Source organism: Ornithorhynchus anatinus, chromosome 4, assembly GCF_004115215.2.
Source record: "Ornithorhynchus anatinus isolate Pmale09 chromosome 4, mOrnAna1.pri.v4, whole genome shotgun sequence".
Taxonomy (NCBI): Eukaryota; Metazoa; Chordata; class Mammalia; order Monotremata; family Ornithorhynchidae; genus Ornithorhynchus; species Ornithorhynchus anatinus.
Genome location: NC_041731.1, coordinates 102,303,464 through 102,326,841, shown reverse-complemented (window position 1 = coordinate 102,326,841; position 23,378 = coordinate 102,303,464). Strand labels below are relative to the sequence as shown.

Below are 23,378 nucleotides of genomic sequence, written 5' to 3'. Positions count from 1 at the left end.
GGCACCTAAGCATAATCCTAAATGGATATGGCCTGTCTCGAATTTATGGCTTAATCGAATGAGTTTAATGGGGATACTAGAAAATGGGGCAAAGGGAACTAGAAAATGAAGAAATTCTACACAGCCCACTGGAATTTAATAGTCGTGGCTGCAGAGAAAAACAATGCAAATGAAACAGTTATAATTTAAATACCTATTGCTACAACTAGGATGTGTATTATGTACTGCCTCAGGCTACATTACCAACAAAATGATGTAGTGCTCACGCATGCACTTTTTGTTTCATTTTCCATTAATTGTTGCAGGCCTGTTTAATATCTAGCATCAATTTGGAGTTATTCAGGAGCTGGTTAGACAGATAAGGATGATAATGTTGATATTTGTTAAGCGCTTACTATGTGCAGAGCACTGGTCTAAGCGCTGGGGTAGATACAGGGTCATCAGGTTGTCCCACGTGAGGCTCCCAGTTAATCCCCATTTTACAGATGAGGTAACTGAGGCACGGAGAAGTGAAGTGACTTGCCCAGAGTCACACAGCTGACAAGCGGCAGAGCCGGGATTCGAACCTATGACCTCTGACTCTCAAGCCCGGGTTCTTTCCACTGAGCCACGCTGCTTCTCATGACCTAGGCCTGTTGCTGCTTCTCCTTCCTCCTCTGTTGGCCCAACTCTTAGTTATTCCTGGGCCCATTCGCACGGTCCTCAGGAAGGAGGCCCGAGAAAATCGAGGCTTAAATGTTTACAGAAGCAGCGTGGTGTAGTAGATAGAACACGGGCCTGGGAGTCAGAGGTCAAGGGATCTAATCGCGGCTCCACCATCCTTCCTGTCTCTCAGGCCCGCAATCTCGGTGTCATCCTTGACTCGTCTCTCTCGTTCACCCCACGCGTCCTATCCGTTACCGAGACCTGCCGGTCTCACCTTTACGATATCGCCAAGATCCGCCCTTTCCTCTCCACCCAAACGGCTACCTTACCGCTACGGGCTCTCGTTATATCCCGGCTAGACTACCGTGTCAGCCTTCTCTCTGATCTCCCTTCCTCCTCTCTCGCCCCGCTCCGGTCCATTCTTCACTCCGCTGCCCGGCTCATCTTCCCTCAGAAACGCTCTGGGCATGTCACTCCCCTTCTTAAACACCTCCAGTGGTTGTCTATCGACCTCCGCTCCAAACGAAAACTCCTCACTCTAGGCTTCGAGGCTGTCCATCACCTTGCCCCTTTCTACCTCTCCTCCCTTCTCTCTTTCTACCGCCCACCCCGCACGCTCCGGTCCTCCGCCGCCCACCTCCTCGCCGTCCCCCCGTCTCGCCTATCCCGCCGGCGACCCCCGGGCCACGTCCTCCCGCGGTCCCGGAACGCCCTCCCTCCTCCCCTCCGCCAAACTGATTCTCTTCCCCTCTTCAAAACCCTACTTAAAACTCACCTCCTCCAAGAGCCCTTCCCAGACTGAGCTCCCTCCTCTTCTCCCTCTACTCCCTCTACCACCCCCCCTTCACCTCTCCGCAGCTAAATCCTCTTTTCCCCCCATCTCCCTCTGCTCCTCCCCCTCTCCCTTCCCATCCCCTCGGCACTGTACTCGTCTGCTCGAATGTATATATCTTCATCACCCTATTTATTTTGTTAATGAAATGTACATCGCCTCGATTCTATTTAGTTGCCATTGTTTTCACGAGACGTTCTTCCCCTCGACTCTATTTATCGCCATCGTTCTCGTCTGTCCGTCTCCCCCGATCAGACCGTGAGCCCGTCAAACGGCAGGGACTGTCTCTATCTGTTGCCGACTTGTTCATTCCAAGCGCTTAGTACAGTGCTCTGCACATAGTAAGCGCTCAATAAATACTATTGAATGAATGAATGAGTGAATTTATCTGCTGTGTGACCTTGGACAAGTCACAACTTCTCTGTGCCTCAGTTACCTCATCTGTAAAAAATGGGGATTAAGAATGTGAGCCCAATATGAGACAGGGACTGTGTCCAACCTGATTCATTCAATTCATTCATTCAATCGTATTTATTGAGCGCTTACTCTGTGCAGAGCACTGTACTAAGCACTCGGAAAGTATAATTCGGCAACAGATAGAAACAATCTACCCAGTCTATCTCTGAACTCTTTTATGGTCAGGGATTAGGCCTACACCTGGAACTTTCAAGGCCTTAATCATTTTGTACTGCAGAAAAATACACTGCATTACTCTTTCACCCCCAAGTCTGTCAACGTGAATTTTTCTGTCCCTTTACTCTGAGCTCAGAGAAAAAGTAATCAAATCTAAAACCCGTTCTAGATCCTGAAAATTCTTCTGTATTTAATCCCAATAAACAACATCATAAGGATTAGAGCATTTCAAAATATGTGACTGAAGGTTCCTAAAACATGGATGTGTACTTCCAAGTTTGCTTTAGGCAAAACAAGTTAAAAATAGCATCCAAAAGGAAACCCAAATGAAATTTCTTCACAATGGCATAATGACCTCAAAATGGAAATAATCAATATCACCAAAAATATTTATTGAGTGCCTATGGGTAGAACACCATACTAAGCACCTGAGATCGTACAATAAAATCCATTCACCTAATTCATGGCTGTAAAGGGGTTCAAAATAACCCTCTACTTTGAGGAAATTTGAAGATTTAGCTCTCTGCTCAGTAAAAATAAAGAGGAGGCTTTATGGAATTAGGGTACTCATCTTCAATAGCCATTAATGACCTTAAAGTTGTTTCCTATTTAATACACAATACACATTTCTGAAGCAGCGTGGCTTAGTGGAAAGAGCCCGGGCTTGGGAGTCAGAGGACGTGTGTTCTAACTCGGCTCTGCCACTTGTCCGCTGTGTGAACTTGGGCAAGTCACTTCATTCATTCGATCATAATTTTGGAGCACTTACTGTGTGCAGAGCACTGTACTAAGTGCTTGGAACGTACAATTTGGCAACAGAGACAATCCCTGCCCGACAATGGGCTCACAGTCTAAAACTTCACTTCTCACAGTCTAAAACTTCACTTCTCTGTGCCTCAGTTATCTCATCTTTAAAATGGGGATTAAGAGGGTGAGCCCCACCTGGAACAATATGATTACCTCGTATCTACCCCAGTGCTTAGAACAGTGCATAGCACATAGCAAGCACTTAACAAATATCATAATTATTATGATTATTATCATGCAAAGTAATTATATCTTCCCCAGTACAGCCTTAAATAGACTGAGGACCTACGAACTAGGTTACTTGGATCATTGGTGCCAAAACGAAGAGCATGAGGGCCATTCTGCGAGGGGGCATAAGGGTGAATTTATCTCCACTTAAAATAGTTTCCTACGACCTTCTTTTTTATGATACAGGCCAGGACAATCTGTGATTTGTCCAGTGTTTGTTCTCTGTTCTCTCAATTGTATCCCTCTGGCTTTTCCCAGGAGACAGTCCAACCAGATCTCAAAAGGTACAGAAATCTCCAGAGAGAGAGGGGGTCTGTTGTTTCCCAAGTTACTACATATATGGCAAAGGACATAATCAATCCATCAAATTTATTGAGCACGAACTGTATACTCCGCACTTGGCAGGGATTAAACAATGTTGGTAGACATGTTCCCTGCTCACAAGGAACTAAGAATTTCTTCATAAGAATAAGACACAAGATACAAGACATAAAAACTCCTCCATTTCCTTTGAGTGAACCGTAGAACTCAGGCATTTGTCTGTTTGTTCTGCTTTTGTTTTTGGTTTTTTAATGGTGTTTTTTAAAACGGCATTTGTTAAACAGTTACAGTGTATTAGACCCCGGGGTAGATGCAAGCTAGTCAGGTTGGACATGTTCTGTGTCCCACATGGGGCTCATAGTCTTAATCCTCATTTTCACAGATGAGGGACCTGAGGCACAGAGAAGTTAAGTGACATGTCCAAGGTCTACACAGCACACAGGTGAGCCATGAAGCATCAATTTTAAGGTCATAAAAATCATGAGCACTATGTACACCTCCATAATTTATTTATATTAATGTCTCCCCCTCTATAAATTTCTTCTGGCAGAGATTGTGTCTACCAACTCTGTTATAATGTACTTTCCCAAGTATTCAGCACAGTGCTCTGCACATAGAAGCACTCAATAAATATGATTGATTGATTGAACCATCACAGAAATCCAGAGAGAAAGATTTGGAAATTTACCACAGCAGCAAACCGAGGAACAGACCTTCCTTTTATTCTCAAAAGGTCAGTAGATCATCTAGTATACAAATAAGATTTCAATTCAGCACTCACCCTCACTCCTGCTTCTCCCGGACCTCCGATACCACCTGCAAGTCCAACTTCTCCCTGGAGCACCGAATAAAATCATTTTACTCACTTTTAATGATAGAAAATCACTTAGAAGACAGCCTGCTATCAGTTCTGGATCATTTAAGGATTACTTTAATCCTGAACATCTACTTAATAAGACAAGACACCAATTTTTCGACTCCAGTGAAATATTTTTCAGTGCAGTAGAATAATTCAGAGATAGCAATATGTAATAACTCTTACTGTAGACACAACACTTATGTAGAAATAAAAATACAGAATGGTAATCACAAATGTTAAGAAGAAGAAAAAAAGGTCACTTCTGGGGTTTGCACAAGCAACTTCAAGTCATCAAGATTTTGCTCCTTTCATTTGGCCAACTGACCTTAAGTTTGGCCGGCAACAGTTTCTGCACCTTATTTCAACTCAATTTTGTCACGTTCTACCAAGAGCCTTGAAAAGAAGGGGCAAAATAGCACCCTTCTCATTTTGAGAGAGAGAAACAGATCCAGAAAGAGCCAATGACCCAGGCTGGTACCTTACAGCTTCAGAGCTCAATCTTGAAGAGCCTAACTCTAGCGGAAAAGCCTTTTGTGTTGGCTGTTCTGTTCATTTTTTGGACTCAGCTCAGGGCCCTTTGTGACTATGACTCCTATCCCCCTTCCCCTCCCCACAGCACTTATGAATATTTGTAAATATTATTTATTACCCTATTTATTTTGTTAATGTGTATATATCTATGATTCTATTTATCTTGATGATAGACTACTCGTTTTGTTTTGTTGTCTGTCTCCCCCGTTTAGACTGTGAGCCTGTTGTTGGGCAGGGATTGACTCTATCTGTTGCCCAATTGTACATTCCAAGGGCTTATTACAGTGTTCTGCACATAGTAAGTGCTCAATAAATACAATTGAATGAATGAATGGTTTCGCTGGAATTTGAAAGCCAAGTTGGCTAAGAGTGATGCACTTTGGGTCAAAGGGGAAGGGAACTGATAGACTGTCAACTGTCAAAGGTGTAGGCAATTCAGAAACCCAGTTCCTTTATTTTCTCCGATTAGCCTTTCCACGCTTAGCGACACCAGTCCAGTGGAGCGGCATGACGTAGCAGATAGAGCCCGGGCCTGGAAGTCAGAAGCTCATGGGTTCTAATCCTGGCTTCACCACTTGTCAGCTGTGTGACCTTGGGCAAGACACTTCACTTCTCTGGGCCTCAGTGACTTCATCTGGATAATGGGGATTGAGACTGTGAGCCCCAAGTGGGGCTGTGTCCCAATCCGCAGGGACCATATCCAACCCGATTTGCTAATATCCACTCCATTGCTTGGTACAGTGCTTGGTGCATAGTAAGCGCTTAACAAATACCACAGGTATTATTCTTATTATTTTGATTCACCACAAAAGCCTGAAAATGGAGGTCCCAAATTGAGGAGGTTCTGTCAAACATGGCGAACACAGTGGTGATTAGGTTTCTCTTGTTTTACCAGAGTTTCTTCTCAACCTGCGTCACCCAGGCAGCAGCACATGCCTCAGTGACCCCCACCAGATGACTCTCGCTATCTTCTCTGCCAATAGTGGTGAAAACTATTTTCGCCCATGTCCCTTTTTTTAAAAAAATTGGTATTTATTAAGCACTTTCTCTGCTTTGTCAAATGCTTTCTAAGAGCTGGGGAAGGTACGTACCACTTGGTCATTTGTATTTATTGAGTGCTTGCTGCATTCAGAGCAATGTACTAAACACTTGGGAGAATAGAATATAACAATATGATAATAATGTTGGTATTTGTTAAGCGCTTACTATGTGCAGAGCATTGTTCTAAGCGCTGGGGGAGATACAGGGTCATCAGGTTGTCCCACGTGAGGCTCACAGTCTTCATCCCCATTTTACAGATGAGGGAACTGAGGCCCAGAGAAGTGAAGTGACTTGCCCAGAGTCACACAGTTGACAAGTGGCAGAGCCGGTATTCAAATCCATGACCTCTGACTCCCAAGCCTGGGCTCTGACACATTCCCTACCCACAACGAGTTTACAGTCTAGAGGACAAGTTAATTGGATTGGACACAGTCCCTGTCCCGCCTGGGGCTCACGGTCCAAGTAGGAAGGAGAATAGGGATTTAATCCCCATTTTACCATTGAGGAAACTGAGGCACAGAGAACCCCCTTGCCTAAGTTCACACAGCAAGCTAATGGAATAGATCCCAGTTCCTCCGACTCCCAGACCTGGGCTCTTTCAACAAGGCCAGAGTTCCAGGTTCAGCTAGACCTCACTGCACACGAGAAATCCTCATGTAGGGAATCTCTATAATCTCCCCACCCCCCGCCCACCACACTCCGGTTAGCTTTTGGGAATTGTTTACTCGGGGAACAATCCATGGAGATGCCAACCCCTATGGGGAAAGATTCAGATTTCTTGCTTTTCCTCTTTGTCTCTTTGGGATAAATTACCTTTGCACCAGGCTCCCCTTGAAGACCAGCTTCTCCCTCAATGCCAGGGGGACCCTGAAAGAGAATGTTTGACAGCCCATTGAATAGATAATAATCATAATCACATGACATCTGTTAAGTGAAGTAGCATGGAGTAGTAGATAGACCACGGGACTGGGAGTTGAAAGGTTATGGGTTCTAATCCCAGATCCGCCAATTGTCTGCTGTGTGACCTCGGGCAAGTCACTTCATTTCTCTGGGCCTCAGTTCCCTCATCTGTAAAATGGGGATTGAGACTGTGAGCCTCATGTGGGACAGGAACTGAATCCAACACAATTATCTTGTATCTACTCCAGCCCTTAGAACAGTTCCTGGCACATAGTAAGCGCTTAACAAATACCATAATTATTATTATTATATGCCAGGCACGGTACTAAGCACTTGGGTAGACACAATTTCACCCCCTGCCCCACAGCTCCCATCCCACAGTCTATGGGAGAGAAAGAGAGGGTAACTTTAAAGATAGTAAACTGAGGCACAGAAAAGTGAAAAGACTTGCAAAGCAGGCAAATGACAGAGCCAGCATTAGAACTCAGTTCTCCTGGCTCCCAGGCCCTGGGCTCTATTTCCTCAAGCACAAGAAGGTAACAATAGAGAGACCTATTGTTAAATGGGACAAGTTGTTAGCCACAAAGATGCAAACAAGTTGCCCTTTAACTTCAGCCAGTCCAGCAATGACCATACAGTTGATATCTCCACTTCCTCAACATTGTGGGTAAATGAACCCAAATGGGTCCAAATCCAGCCTCCCCGGGGTAATTTACAATCTCGACTGCGTCCAACCCGATTTCCTTGTGTCCATTTCAGTGCTTAGTACAGTGTCTGGCACGTAGTAAGTGCTAACAAACACCACAATTATTAGTACTTTAGACTGAGAATGTCTTGTGGGCAGAATCATGTCAGCCAACTCTACTGTATTGAGCTCTCCCAAGCACTTAGTTAGTTCAGAGAAGCAGCGTGGCTCAGTGGAAAGAGCCCGGGCTTGGCAGTCAGAGGTCATGGGTTTGAATCCTGACTCTGCCCCTTGTCAGCGGTGTGACTGTGGGCAAGTCACTTCACTTCTCTGTGCCTCAGTTTCCTCAGCTGTAAAATGAGGATGAAGACTGTGAGCCTCACGTGGGACAACCTCATTCCCCTGTATCTACCCCAGCGCTTAGAACAGTGCTCTGCCCGTAGTAAGCGCTTAACAAATACCAACATCATTATTATTATTATTATTATTCAGTGCTCTTCGTACAGTGCGCACTCAACAAATACCATTGATCGAGTGGTAGTTGCCTCTTGCAAGAGCCAAGGGTTGACTGAGGAAAATTAACTTAATCTAACAAAGCATCGAGCCTTTAACAGGAATATCTGTGCTTGATTGCTACTCATCCTTTAGAATATCCAGTTCACTCACTGAAGAGTAACACGATGATGTATTTCCGCTGTATATGATAATGATGAACTAAGAAAACCGGGGTATAAAAACTTACTTCAACTCCCATTTCTCCTACAGGACCAGCATCTCCTTGTTGTCCCCGGGGTCCCTACATTTAAAATACAAATAAAATATGTGAGCCATCATCACTCACATAATTTTCAACACATCCATGATATTCAATATGACATGTTTAATAAAGTTTATTCTACTAACTGAATTAGATCTTTGTAACACCAGTGCTTTTGATGCGTGTTTGCTCTTAAAATGTTAATGGACCTTGAGATTTGGTTTCTTATTTATTCAGAGTGAATGTTTAACTATTACCAGGGTAAGAAGCAAGTGGGATCTGAACTGGAGTAACCGAGACAGGTCCAATTAATAATATTTAACTGTCTTTTTGGTTTGTTGGGTAGAAAAATACTTACCTGACAAATGCTTGAACTGAACAATTTCTCGGTCTCATCCATAGATTTAGTAATATTTTTACAGATTATGAAGGTGCAATGAACTGCATACTGGAGTCTTTGGGGCAAAAGCAATAACTGCGCTTCTAAAGAGTATTCTTTTAAGATAATTGAAAAACATTAAGGGGTATCAATTTTGCTACTTCAGTTCCTTACATATCATTTTTATGGATTAAGTGTTTTTTATTCTCAGCAATACGCAAAGGACAAATCAAAGCAGAGGACATAATTCCTATTCTCTAAACACTTATACTCAATTCAGGCAATGAGAAGAGCAAACATTTTCAAACAGCATTTTCAAAAAGTTTTCCCAAGAGTTGAAAGACAAATGTGGAAAGGTGATCAGTTGTTTTCTGAGGAAAATGGAAATGGTTCAGGCCAATTGATTAGGGCATGCTTCCTGGAGCGGAAAGTCAGTCAGTCCGTCAGTCAGCCAATTGTACTTATTGAGTGCTTACCGTGTTCAGAACACTGTACTAAGCGCTTGGGAGAATACAATGTGAGAATATTATAGATGCATTCCCCACCTACAGCAAGCTTACAGTCTAAAGGGAAAGGTGACTTTTAAAAAAATAAGCATATTTATAGAGTTATGTCTTTCAGAATTAATCTCTGAAAATGCAACAATTTTCTTTTTTCTCTGGTAAAAAATAAGTTTAGAATAAAATGACCCTTAATTGTAAATATACACTGTGGTCCATATTCCCACTAAAGTCTCCTTTAATAAGCTTGTTTCTTGCTTTCCATTTTACCCATCTCCTATTCTGAGTATAAATATATAGATTTTTTTGTTCTGACTTGTAAAGATCCGAATGATAATAATTGTGGTACAATAATAATTATGGTACTTGTTAAGCACTTACTATGTGCAAGCACTGTTCTAAGCAATGGGGTAGATACAAATTTATCAGTGGGTCACAGTCCCTGTCCCACGTGGGGCTCACACTCTTAATCCTCATTTTAGAGATGAGGTAACTGAGGCACAGAGAAGTGAGGTGACTTGCCCGCATTCACACAGCAGACAAATGGCGGAGCTGGGATTAGAATCCATGTCCTTCTGACTGCCAGGCCCATGCTCATGCCTGTCTCTCAAGGAAGCTGCGATTGCCAGGAGGATTTTGCAATGGGTGCAGCCTGAAATTCCAGCCCTGATTAACTACCAGACCCAAAGAATACCTTTGGATTATAACGATGATTTCAAAGACTGAGCTCCCCAGACAGAAATGACAGTCTCCTCAGAATATGAGAAACAGTGCCAAACAGTGGGTCCTGTTCAGATCCATTGTCATGAAATACAATGTGACTCATAAGTCTAACTTTTCTCAATTCTGTTTTCTAGCAGTCGGGGCTGCCAAAACGGCAACACAACTCACTGTTCTCAAACCTTCACAAAATGCCTGACAGTACCAATCCAGCAGCTTTTAAAACATCAGAGTAAGAATCAATTCCATGCCTGTCTACGTGTTTTGAGGTCTGTCACCCCCCACTAGACTGTAAACCTGTTGTTGGGTAGGGATTGTCTCTATCTGCTGCCAAATTTTACTTTCCAAGCGCTTAGTAGAGTGCACCGCACACAGTAAGCGCTCTATAAATACAACTGAATGAATGAATGAACAACTCACCATCCAGGCCTCATGCAAATGTGTTCGGCTAAAGATCAATTCTATATTGTGTGATGATTTCAAATCATTTGATAAGTTCAAGGTTTGCAGTTGAGAAAAGTCCCAGAAATCCACTCTCCTCTTCCCGAGACCCCAAGGTATTTCCAAACTCTAAATTAAATTTCATTCACGATCTTCTCTCATGACTCCTACCATATATGCCTGTCTTTCTAGATGAACTCTGGGGAAAAAAATCATGCTTTTAAAGTGTAATGCTTGGGCTAAAGTATATATATGTGGTGGTATTTGTTAAGTGCTTATTTATGTACCTGGTACTTTGCTAAGTCTTGGGGTAGATACAAGATAATCAGGTTGGACACAGACCATGTCCCACATGGGAGTCACTGTCTTAATCCCTATTTTTTTTCCACAGAAGAGATAACTGAGGCACAGAGAAACTAAGCGACTCGCCCAAGGTCATGCAGTCCCAAGTGGTGGAGCTGGGATAAGAACTCGGGTCCTTCTGACTCCCAGGCCTGTGCTCTATCCACTAGGTCACTCTGCTTCTCAAATGCAAAGAAATAGAATGGAACTGTTGAAATCAGGCAGGGAAGCTCAAGGGGTTAATGACAGGGAAAATGGACCGACTACCTCTGATATTATTTTCGGTGGAGGTGAAATGTTACGCTTTAAAGCCGATGTCCCTTCTTCTCATCTGGAGAATGCACTGACGGATTTCGTAGAATAAATGAATAGAAGAGAAAAACGAGTGCAAAATGGACCAAGAATAGTTATTTGGCCGATGGGATTTTTCCAAAGGGCAGTAAAATAATTTCTGCAATGCCACCAGGAAACTTTTATCTCAGTGATGACTAGCCCAGGCACTTGAAAGGCTACCTTGTATTTCAAATCTTGGAAGTACATTTCACGACTGATACAGTATATGTGAGCTGAAGAATGATTTCATACGCAATAAAGAACAAAATAAATAAGTCTGTCACGCATTTACCCTTTCAAAAATATCACGGCCTTCTCACAATCAGTCTTTCCAAAGAAACTCATATTACTCCATAACATATATGAAATTATGATGTAAGTTTTTGTGTTACTGATGTGACCGTGTTCTTGTTGGGTTTGCACGTTTCAAGTCATTGTGTACTCGCCCTGACTTCTCTAAACGGTCTCCTGTTAGAGTGGTAGCCACATAAAAGTCTGTGTGGCGACGTAGTAGTAATAAGAACAGCAAGCTATTCAGAAAAAAGAATTTCGGAGGTTTATGGAAACAGACCGCTCTTTGTTGTAACAGTAACACACCTAGAATGTAGTTCAGGACTACAGTACAAAACCTGGCTGTTAAATGGCAAGAAGGCACTGTTACCCTTCCAGTAAAACAGCTGCACAATGCAATTAGCTGTTGAGCACATCGCCTATGATGTAGGCTACATTTAATTACGTTTGAAAAATTTCAGGCCCCGGCAGAGTGGAGCCTATGATACCTGAAATATAAATACTGTCCATTATGGGGGGAGAAAAAGAGGTGTGTAGGAAAGTCTGTGGATAACTTACTGGTTCTCCTGTAGGCCCTCTGTCTCCAGTGCTTCCAGGGGGGCCTTGTAAACCCTTAAAAAAAAAAAAAGTGAAAGCTAGAGTAAAGTGTTGCTTCAGATTCTTTCATAAGTATTTCTCCATCCTTCCATTTTCCCTGCGCGCTCCTACGTCTAGCCCTGACTTAATAGAGCTGAATAGCTACTATTCCTCTGTAGGGAAGTTGGACCTTCTATAATGAATCATTTGTATTTATTAAGTTGGTCAGACAGTCAATTGTATTTATTGAGTGTTTACTGGGTGCAGAGCTCTGTATTAAGTGTTAGGGAGAAGACATTGTAAAGGCCACATTCCCTGCCCACGGTGAGCTCACAGTCAAGCGGGAGAGACAGATATTGATATAAATAAGATAAATTACAGATATGTACAGAGTGCTGTGCAGCTGGAAGGGGGGGATGAATAAAGAGAGCAAATCAAGGCGATGCAGATGGTGGTGGGAGAAAAGGAAAAGAGGCCTTGGTCAGGGAAGCCTTCTTAGAGGGGATGTGCCTTCAATAAGGCTTTGAAGGAGGGAAGAGTTAATGTCGGTTGATTATGAAGTGGGAGGGCGTTCCAGGCCGGAGACGGGATGTGAGTGAGTGGTGGGATATGAGATAGCTGAGATCGAGGTACTTTGAGTGGGTTAGTATTAGAGGAGCAAAGCGTGTGGGTTGGGTTGTAGTAGGAGAGTAGTGAGATGAGGTAGGAGGGGACAAGGTGATTGAGGGATTTAAAGCTGAGGGTGAGGAGTTTCTGATGCAGTGGTGGATGGGCAACCACTGGAGAAACATGGCCTGAACATTTTTCCAGAAAAATGCTCCAGTCAGCAGAGTGAAGTAAGGACTGGCGTGGGGAGAGACAGGAGGCAGGGAGGTCAGAAAGGAGGCTGATGAAGTAATCAAGGCAGGATAGGATAAGTGCTTGGATTACATGGTAGCAGTTTGGATGGAGAAGAAAGGGCAGATTTTAGCTGTGTTAAAAATCTGCCCCTAGTAAGCAACTTTGTGCTCAGTGTGCCCTGCCCCCAAGGAGCTTACAGTCTGGGGAGTTGGACTTCCCAGGAGCTACACTGAAAGGTCAGGGGCCGATGGGATGGTCACTTAATCTTGCTTTGTCTAAACAGGGGCAAGGGCTGGAGCTGGAGGGCCGGGGGAGGCCAAAGGGGTTGATTGCAGCTTTGTTACTTTGTTTCTGAATTGAAATTTCATTTTTTTGTTAACAGTATTTGTTAAGCACTTACTATATGTCAGAGACTGTACTAAGCGCTGCGGTAGATACAAGATAATTGGGTTGGATAGAGTCCCCGTCCCATATGGTGCTCATAATCTAGTATTCAGTACTAGTCTCAGACAGTTAATATTTATGAGTTACCTAAGCCCTCCTCTCCTCCCACTCCCTTCTGTGTTGCCCTGACTTGCTCTCTTCGTTGATCCTCCCAGCCCCACAACATATATGTATATATCTGTAATTTATTTATCTATTTATTTATATTAATGTCTGTCTCCCCCTCTAGACTGTGAGCTCAGTGGGAGCGGGGAATGTGTCTGCTTGCACTGGTAATGTACTCTTCCGAGTACTTAGTATAGTGCTTTGCGTACAGTGAGCGCTCAATAAATACAACTGGATGAATGAAGGAATACCTACTGGCTGTAAAGCACTGAATTAGGAGCCTGGGAAACATATATACAGAAACTGCCGACTGTTGACTTTAAAACACGCAATCCCCCTGCCCTCTCCTACCTTACAGCTCTGATTTCCTATCACAACCCAGCCTGCTCAGTTCACTCCGCTAACGCTAACCTACTCGCTTTACCTTCATCGTGTCTATCTTGCTGCCAACCTCTCACCCGCATCCTGCCTTTGGCCTGGAACTCCCTCCCTTCCTCAAGTGAGCAATGGTATTTGCTGTGTACTTCCTACGTGCAGAGCACTATACTAAGTCCTCCCTACCCCTTCAAATCCAAAAGATGAACACCGTCCCCACCTTCAAAGCCTTATTCAAATCCTATCTCCTCTAAGAGGCCTTCCCCAATTAAGCCCTCCTTTCCTCTTATCCCATTCCCTTTGGAGTTGCTCTTGCACTTGGATTTGTATCCTTTATTGACTCCACCTTCAGCCCCACAGTACTAATGTATGCAGCCAAAATTAATTTACATTAACTATTACATATGAACAATATGAATCATATCATTATTTGTATTATTATCCCCCTCTAAACTGTAAGCTCTCTGTAAGCAGGGACCGTGTCTACCAAATCTGCATATTGTACTACCCCCGGTGCTTAAGTTTGCTGTTATATTGTACTCTCCCAAGTGCCTAGTACATTGCTCTGCACACAGTAAGCACTCAAAAAAATACTATTTATTGATCGATTAGTAGAGTCCTTTGCACACAGTAAGTGTTCAATAAATACAATTGATTCCATAACCATACATTCCTCCCTGCTCTATATAGGGCTTCATGCACTGTAGGAATATAATACATAGAGAAGCGGCGTGGCTCAGTGGAAAGAGCCGGGGCTTGGGAGTCAGAGGTCATGCGTTCGAATCCCGACTCTGCCACTTGGCAGCTGTGTGACTGTGGGCAAGTCACTTAGCTTCTCTGTGCCTCAGTTCCCTCATCTGTAAAATGGGAATTAACTGTGAGCCTCACGTGGGACAACCTGATTACCCTGTGTCTACCCCAGCGCTTAGAACAGTGCTCTGCACATAGTAAGTGCTTAACAAATATCAACATTATTATATTAGTATGGACCATTTTTTTCTTTTATTAATCCAAAAACAAGATGAAAACATGTGTATCTATGGTACTGGACAATTTACAATTCTGATATACAACCAATAGTCATCTGCTGGGGAGAAACTGATTCTTTTTTTTAAAAAAAACCTATTTGTTAAAGCTCTTATTTTGTACCAGGCACTGTACTAAGAACTAGAGTTTGTACAGTGTACTCACGTTGGCAACAGTCTCTGTCCCACGTAGGCTTCACTTTAGGCCGCATTTTAAGGATGAAGTAACTGAGGTAAGTTAAGAGATATGTCTAAGGTCACACAGCAGACAACTGGCGGAGCTGGGATTAGAACCCAGGTCCTCTGACTCCCAGGCCTGTGCTGTTTCCACTGGGCCAGGCTGATTTTCTTTCCAGCTTTAAAAATTTAGCCACTAAGTCCCTTTCCCCCTCTTAAGGTTAAACCTGGGCAGGTCCCAGTACTCTACCAGTCTCAGCTATGGGAGGGAGAGTCGGCAGAGGCCTAGCCATTCCATTCCTGGCTTGGCCAGTGGCTAGCGAGTGGGAGGCCTTCTGCTACAAGTCAGAACTCTCCTGTGCTCTGAACATGGAAGAGAATGGGAGAGAATCAAGGCCGAAGACTCAAGTTTACTGCCGGAAGGAGGCAATGGTAAACCACTTCTGTATTTTTACCAAGAAAAGTCTATGGATCCACTACCAGAATGATTGCAGGTGGAGAGCGGGGCGTTCCGGGAGAGATGTGTCCGTGGCATCGCTATGGGCCGAAGACGACTCGACGATATAAGACAGGACAAGGTCCCTTTCCAGGTCACTGACCTGCCGCTGTGCCCTCTCCAGGATGGGACATTTTCTCTTCTTGCAATGTCCCAGAACATACTAGAGAAGCAGCACGGTGTAGCGGATAGAACACGGGCCTGGGAGTCAGAAAACTATGGGTTCTGATCTCAGCTCCGCCACTTGTCTGCTGTGTGGCCTCGGGCAAGTCACTTCACTTCTCTGGGCCTGTTACCTCATCTGTAAAATGGGGATTGAGACTGTGAGCCCCACGTGGGGCAGGGACTATGTTCAAGCCAATTTGCTTGTATCCACCCCAACGTTTAGTACAGTTCCTGGCACATGGTAAGCGCTTAATAAATACCATGACTATTATTATTTATAGAACACTTAAACCACCACTTTGCTGCATTAGGGAATCATAGCCCATCATACTGTGCAGGAGACAAGGGTGAAAATTATCTTGTGTCTACCCCAGAGCTTATTACATCCCTTGGCACATAATAACTGCTGAACAAATACCACTGGGAAAAAAAAAATATTTTTTTCAGTCATTCTGTCGACTTTTAGCCTGAATACACTATGCTGAATGCATCCAGTAAATGCTGAAATTTTTTAGAGTTCAACTAACAGTTGCAAAATGTTTACTAGAATATTTTGGATTAAATAGAGCCTTTCGTCCCACAATAGCAAAAACGTAGACTCCACCACACAAAGAACTGACTCAATTAATGGCCAGAAAACAAAGGAAAAAGCCTTCAGGAACTTTCCCAAAGTTACACCCTGAGTGACAGATTCACAAATGAATCTCTATTGAAGAGTTTGTCCTTCCAGTTTGGAAGTCCGATAACCCAAAGCAACCATTTTATTCTGTTTGAAAAACAAAGTAGTTAGAATCTGCAGAATATTTGGGTGAAGTGAAAATCTGAATAATAAATATCCAGACCCCGTGGTACGGGCACTGTGGAGGATTTCTCGTTAAGTTGTGTTTTGCACACACATTTCCCTTTTTCACTGAGAACTGCTCTTTTTCTACTCTTTTCATCCCTGATTGGGATGACTGCGATGCTACGGTGTGAAATAACTGGTAGAGGGCAGCAGACTTCTAGAGATGACCAAGTGAGACTGGAAAATATTAGTTTAGGTTGCTTTGGCAGTCAACATTTCTGCCTATATGGTTCCGATTCCTCACGGAACAGGGTGTCTATACATCCCATTTCCTACTACCTTCACTCTTATTTTCCCTCTCCTTCAGCCCTCAGAAACGTCATCCACTGTTCACATTATCCTAACGAGGAAAACGATTCTTTCATGGAATTAAAATCGGATTTTCTCATAGGAATTCGTGTTGGTATTTGTTAAGCGCTTACTATGTGCCGAGCACTGTTCTAAGCTCTGGGGTAGACATAGGGGAATCAGGTTATCCCACGTGGGGCTCACAGTCTTAATCCCCATTTTACAGATGAGGGAACTGAAGCACAGAGAAGTTAAGTGACTTGCCCACAGTCACACAGCCGACAAGTGGCAGAGCTGGGATTCGAACTCATGAGCCCTGACTCCAAAGCCCGTGCTCTTTCCATTGAGCCACGCTGCTTCTCAGGAATTGGCTTCAAGGCTTTCGCATCACAGTTACCAGCCATATTTTTCTATAAGAATGACAGAGAAAGTGTCCTGGTTTGTAAAAAGCGATAACATTTTTTCAAATAAGGAGAGTGTGTATGTCTGTGAGTATGTCCCAGAAGATAAGGAGAGGATAGAAAAACCTTTCTAGAAATACTACTGACAAGTTTTCCTGCCCCATTTATGAGCTGGAAGGAAGAGATTGTGGGGCTAGTGGGGCTAGTGGGTCTGAATGACATTGGATAATGAGGATGGGAATGAAAAAAAATTTAGTGGACTGAAAAGAATTTTTCCAGGGGTAATGATTGCAACCAAACTATGTAACCTCTTAGAAGCACTTTGAATTGAAAGGTGTCCAAGCACTACATGGGTTTGAGTTATTAATGACATATTTCTTATGCTTTCCACTAGGCAATTTCCAGTGACAATCCACAAATCTACAGCCAGTAAAGAGAGCAGGTTCTCAGTGTATTATCATTAGCTGCATCCTTACATCTTCTAGACAGTTGAACCATAGCAACAGACTTCCTTATGAATCAATCAATTACATTTATGTTGCTCTTACTGTGTTCTGAGCACTGTACAAAGTGTTTGGGAGAGTATGAAATAGCAGGCTTAGTAGACATGTTCCCTGTGCGTAATGACTGGACAGTAGAGAGGGGAAGATAGACATAAATACGTATAAATAAATTATGGATATGAATGTAAGTCCCTTGGGGCTGAAGGAGGGGTGAGTAAAGGGAGCAAATCCAAGTGCAGAAGGGAGTGAGAGAAAAGGAAATGAGGGCTTAGTCAGGGAAGGTCTCTTGGAGGAGATGTGCAGGGAATGTGTCTATCAAACTCTGTTACATTGTCCCCTCCTATGTGTTTATTATAGTGCTCTGCACCCAGTCAGTGCTCAATAAATATGATTGATTGTTGCGCTTTCAATAAAGCTTTGAAAGTGGCCAGAGTGATCCTCAAATATACCGATCGCACCTGTTACTGAATAAACATTGCCCTAATGGGTTTGTCCTATCCAGAGTTTGCTCTAAGATAGCTGACTAGATGCAATGACCATAAGGAGGGGAGTTTAATCAGAGAATGCATCCATCAACCAATCGATCAACCACTGGTATTTAGCACTTACTATGCGCAGAGCACTGTACTAAGCTCTTGGGAGAGTAAATACAATAGAGTTGATAGACACCTTCCCTGCCCTAAAAGATCACTGAGGAGGTCACCTTGTACAGTGACTTCGAAGGAGAAGAAAGTTAAGAACTGAAAAGTTAAACCGACTTCACTCTGCCTTTGCTAAAATCGTCTCTGCTAAATAGAGCTCAGTTGCTTGGAGCTTTCCTTTCAATTCAGTGTTCTCTTGCTAAAACAAGCCTGAAAATCAATTATATTTATTGAGAGCTTACTGGGTGCAGAACAATGTACTAAGCTCTTGGGAGAGCAAGGGAGCTTACTGCCTAGAGGGGGAGGGAGACATGAAAATAAAATCAATTACAGATATGTACACATAAGTTCTTTTGGACTGATGAGTAAAGGGTACAAATCCAAGTGCAATGGCGACATGGAAGGGAGAGAAAGTAGAGGCAATGAGGATTTAGTTGGAGAAGAGATCTTGGAGGAGATATTTTAATAAGTCTTTGAAGGTGGGTAGAGTGATGGTATGCTGTATATGAAGGGGGAGAAAAGTTCCAGCCCACAGGCAGGATAGGGGTGAGGGGTCGGGGGCAAGGTAGATGAAATGGAAGTAAAGTTAGTAAGATTATATTGGAGGCAAGGTAGATGAGATGGAGGTATAGTGAGTAGGATGATATTTGAGGAGCAAGTGACCATACCGGGTTGAAGTAGGAAATCAGCGAGATAAGAGGGGCAAGATAACTGAGCGCAAGGTAGAAGTTTCTGTTTATTGCAGAGGTGGATGGACGACCGCTGGAAGTTCTTGAAGAGTGGGGAAACACGGACTGAATTTTTTTTAGAAAAATGATTCAGGCATCAGAGTGAAGTATAGACTGAAGTGGGGTGAGGCAGGAGGGGCAGTGAGGCTGATGAAGTAGTCAAGGTGGGATAGGGCAAGTGTTTGGATCAACATAGCAACAGTTTGGATGGAGAAGAAAGGGTGGATTTTAGTGATGTTGTGAGGGTAGAACTGACAGGATTTGGTGACAGATTGAATTAGTAGGTTGAAAGAGAAAGATGAGTCAAGGGAAATGGTGAAGGTATGGGAGGATGGTAGTGCTGGCTAAAGCAATGGGCAAGCAGGGAAGCAGCATGGCCCAGTGGATAGAGCATGGGCAGGGGAATCAGGAGAACCTGGGTTCTAATCCAGCTCCACTACTTGCCTGCTGCTTGATCTTGGGCATATCACTTCACTTTTTTGTGTCTCAGTTACCCCACTGCTGAAATGGGAACTAAGACTGTTAGCCCCATATGGGACAGGGACTGTATCCACCCTGATTTGCTTGTATCACCCCAGTGCTCAGTATGGTGCCCGACACATAGTAAGTGTTTAACAAATACCACAGTTATCATTATTATTATTTATTTGGGGGAGGACAGGGTTTGGGTGGGAAGATAACAGGTTCTGTTTTGGACATTTTCAGTTTGAGGTGTTGGCAGGACATCCAAGGAGAGACGTCCTAAAGGCAGGAGGAAATATAAGACTGCAGAGAAGGAGAGAGATGAGGGCTGGAGATGTACATTTGGGAATCATCTGCATAGAGATGACAGTTGAAGCCATGGGAGTGAATGAGTTCTCCAGGGGAGTGGATGTAGATGGAGAATAGAAGGGGACCCAGAACTGAACCTTGGGCGAACCCCACAGTTAGGAGGTGAGAGGCAAAGGAGAAGCCCACGAAAGAGACTGAGAAGCAACGGCTGGACAGATAGGAGGTGAACCAGGAGAGGATTGTGTCTGTGAAGCCAAGGTCGGATAATGTTTCCGGAGAAAGGGGTGGTCCATAGTGTCAAAGGCAGCTTAGACATCCAGGAGGATTAGGATGGTGTAGAGGCCATTTAATTTGGCAAGGAGGAAATCCTCGGTGACTTTGAGAGGGCAGTTTCTATGGAGCCAAGGGGATGGAAACCAGACTGGTGGGGGTCAAGGAGAGAATTGGAGAAGAGGAAATGGAGGCAGTGGGTGTAGACAACTCACTCTAGGAGTGTGGAGAGGAAAGGTAGGAGGGAGATGGGGCGATAACTGGTAGGAGCTGTGGGATCAAGGGAGGGTTCTTTTAGAAAAGGGGAGACATGAGCATGTTTGAAAGCAGCACGGAAAATGCCACTGCAGAGTGAATTGTTGAAGATGGTGGTCAGAGAGGGAAGAAGGGAGAAGGCCAGGAACATTTGATCAAGGTGCAAAGGGATAGGGTCTGCGGCACATGTAGAGGAGGTAGATTTTTAGGGGAGACAGGAGAGCTTCTCTTGAAATACTGCTGGGGAAAGGTGGGAAACTCAAGGGGTAGGAGGAGGGAGGGACTCGAAAGGAGCAGGGTGGATTTGAGGGAGATCGTGCTGGGTGTTTCAATTTTATCAATAAAGTTCATATCCAGGTCATTAGGGGCAAGAGATGGGGGGCAGGGGACAGGAGTTTGAGGAGGGACTAAACATCTTTTTAGACTAGTGAGGGCAATGGGCATAATAGTCAAAAAGAATGGAAAAATAATGTTGTCGGGCCGGGGAGAGGGCAGAGTTAAAGCTGGCGGGGATGAATTTGAGGTTCATTCATTCATTCAATAGTATTTATTGAGCGCTTACTATGTGCAGAGCACTGTACTAAGCGCTTGGGATGAACAAGTCGGCAACAGATAGAGACGGTCCCTGCCGTTTGACGGGCTTACGGTCTAATCGGGGGAGACGGACAGACGAGAACGATGGCGATAAATAGAGTCGAGGGGAAGAACGTCTCGTAAAAACCGATGGCGACTAAATAGAATCGAGGTGATGTACAATTCATTAACAAAATAAATAGGGTAATGAAAATATACACAGTTGAGCAGACGAGTACAGTGCTGTGGGGATGGGGAGGGAGAGGTGGAGGAGCAGAGGGAAAAGGGGAAAAAGAGGGTTTAGCTGCGGAGAGGTAAAGGGGGGCTGGCAGAGGGAGTAGAGGGAGAAGAGGAGCTCAGTCTGGGAAGGCCTCTTGGAGGAGGTGAGTTTTAAGTAGGGTGGACAAGGTGGGTCTGACATCTGGATTTCCATCAGCAGCGCTCTGCCACTCAAGCACAGCAGTGAAGAGATCGGACTGAAGAAATGATCTGAGGCTGTGAATTAGTGGTACAGGATTGGCGAAGGGACAGGAGAGCGAGTGAGGTGATTTCAGTAGAGAGGGTGGTGCTGAGGGGGTCTATTTGTGCATCAAGGGAAGGCAGGTTGCGTATGAGATTATATGGGGCATGATGACTTGAAAAAATTGGTATGGGTCAAAAGACTGGAGAGGTCTGTTGGGTAACAGGGATCTGCATCAGCCTCCTTGCTGACCTTCCTGTCTCTCCCCACTTCAATCCATACTTCACTCTGCTGCCTGGGTGTGTTTTTTTGAACAAAACCATTCAGTCCACGTTTCCCTAGTCCTCAAGCATCTCTGGTGGTTTCTCATCCACTTCCGCATCAAACAGAAACTCCTTACCATTGACTTTAAAGCATGTAATTACTTTGTCCCCTCCTACGTCACACCTCTGATTTCCTATGATCCGGCCCACACCTTTCACTTCTCCAATGCCAGTCTACTCACTGTACCTCAATCTCATCTATCTCACTGTCTACCCATCGCCCACATCCTGCCTTTAGCCTGGAGCTTCCTCCCTCTTCATATTCCTTCATCTATTCGACTGTATTTACCGAGCGCTTCCCGTGTGCAAGGCACTGTATTAAGTGCTTGGGACAGTACAATATAGCAACAGACACATTCCCTGCCCACAACGAGCTTACGTTACTGATATGGGCATAAGTGCTGTGGGACTGAGGGAGGGGTGAAAAAAGGGAGCAAATTCAAGTTGTTGTATTGTACTCTCCCAAACGGTACAGTGCTCTGCACACGGTAAGTGCTCTATAAATGATTGAATGCTCAATAAATATGATTGAGTGAATAAATTAATGAAAGTGCACTAGGCATCACTGGGGAGCTTCGGGGAAGCCAGTTTTCCTTCAGAAACCCCAAGGAAGCGTTGAGGAAACATCTCCCCTTTTCCCACTGCATGTCAACTGGAAAAACCATCAGCTCTTCTGCCCCAACCCCTGCCATCAAGTCGGCCTTTCCAAAGCTCCTTCTCTGGCTGGAGTCTCAGGCTCCATCCCTGACAGGCCCTGGACAGGGATGGTATCACAATCCCTACCTTCAAAGTCTTTCTGAAGGCACAACTCTTCCAAGAGACCTTCACTAACTAAGCCCTCATTTCCTCTTCTCCCACTCTCTTCTGCATCATCCTTGCACTTGGATTTGTTCCCTTTATTCACCCCACCCTTAATCCCACAGCAGTAAAGTACACATCGATAATGTATTTATTTATATTAATGCCTGTCTCCACCTGTAGACTGAAAGTTCCCCGTGGGCAGGCATCGAGTCCACCAACTCTATCATATTGTACTCTCCCGAGCACTTAGTACAGTCCTCTGCACACGGTAAGCACTCAATAAATGTGACTGATTAGTTGATTGAACAGGATCGATTTGTGGGAAAGGAACATATGAGAAGATAGGTGAGGAAGCTGTGAGTGGATAGTGGGATTTCAGAGGTGGTGAAGGTAGAGATTCATATCTTTAATACCCTATTTATATCTCATAAGTAACTGTTGTCTATAAAGAGGGAACTTTGGAAACACTAATTTATTAGTTGTACTCGATTATGTTATTTTGGAAGTTTTATTAATTCTGCTCTGTATGAAGGCAGGGGACAAAAATGGGAACAGATGCAAATCACCATCACGTTCTTGTTTCTGACGTCTTCATTCTACTCAACGTAGTGCATTTGGATGGCCGTGCTCTTTGAAAGGAGAAGCAAGATCATCCGAATTAAACTACCCCAACTCCTTAGAGGCAATTCTTAGGTAACAAGGAGCATGGGGGAGATGATCTCCCAGGGGACAATGGGCCTTCTCATTAGGTCCACGAACCTTACTTGATTTTTAAACCCACTAGATAAAAGCTGCTGTTCTTGGGGATAGTTTGTGAATCCCTGAGGAATGGGTTCTAATTCCAACCTGTGTATTCTCTCCCAGCCCTTCAAAAACTCTATTTTGCATTTTACAGGCACCTAATTTTTTGAATTACTTACAGGTTTTCCTTGAGCACCTCGTTCTCCAGGGTTCCCAGCTTTGCCCTAAATGACCCCCCATCAAAAAAGGCAAAGAAAAGATTGAGACAGGCACAGACCACATAAGCCCAAATTGTGAACGTCAGTGCTGCGGGTGAAACATACATCTCGTT

At 44.0% G+C, this 23,378-nt stretch overlaps 1 protein-coding gene across 2 annotated transcripts in view; it reads right to left on the bottom strand.

Annotated features, from left to right (window-relative positions):
* The window catches only part of COL24A1 (collagen type XXIV alpha 1 chain), a 481,357-nt gene that overhangs the window by 148,564 nt on the left and 309,415 nt on the right, over positions 1 to 23,378 (bottom strand). For both annotated transcript variants that reach the window (XM_029063711.2, XM_029063709.2), the window contains exons 31-35: positions 23,227 to 23,271; positions 11,804 to 11,857; positions 8,225 to 8,278; positions 6,711 to 6,764; positions 4,248 to 4,301 (exon numbers count right to left, since the gene is read on the bottom strand). In XM_029063711.2, the coding sequence (XP_028919544.1) occupies positions 4,248 to 4,301; positions 6,711 to 6,764; positions 8,225 to 8,278; positions 11,804 to 11,857; positions 23,227 to 23,271 (261 nt within the window). The remainder of the gene's footprint in view (positions 1 to 4,247; positions 4,302 to 6,710; positions 6,765 to 8,224; positions 8,279 to 11,803; positions 11,858 to 23,226; positions 23,272 to 23,378) is intronic.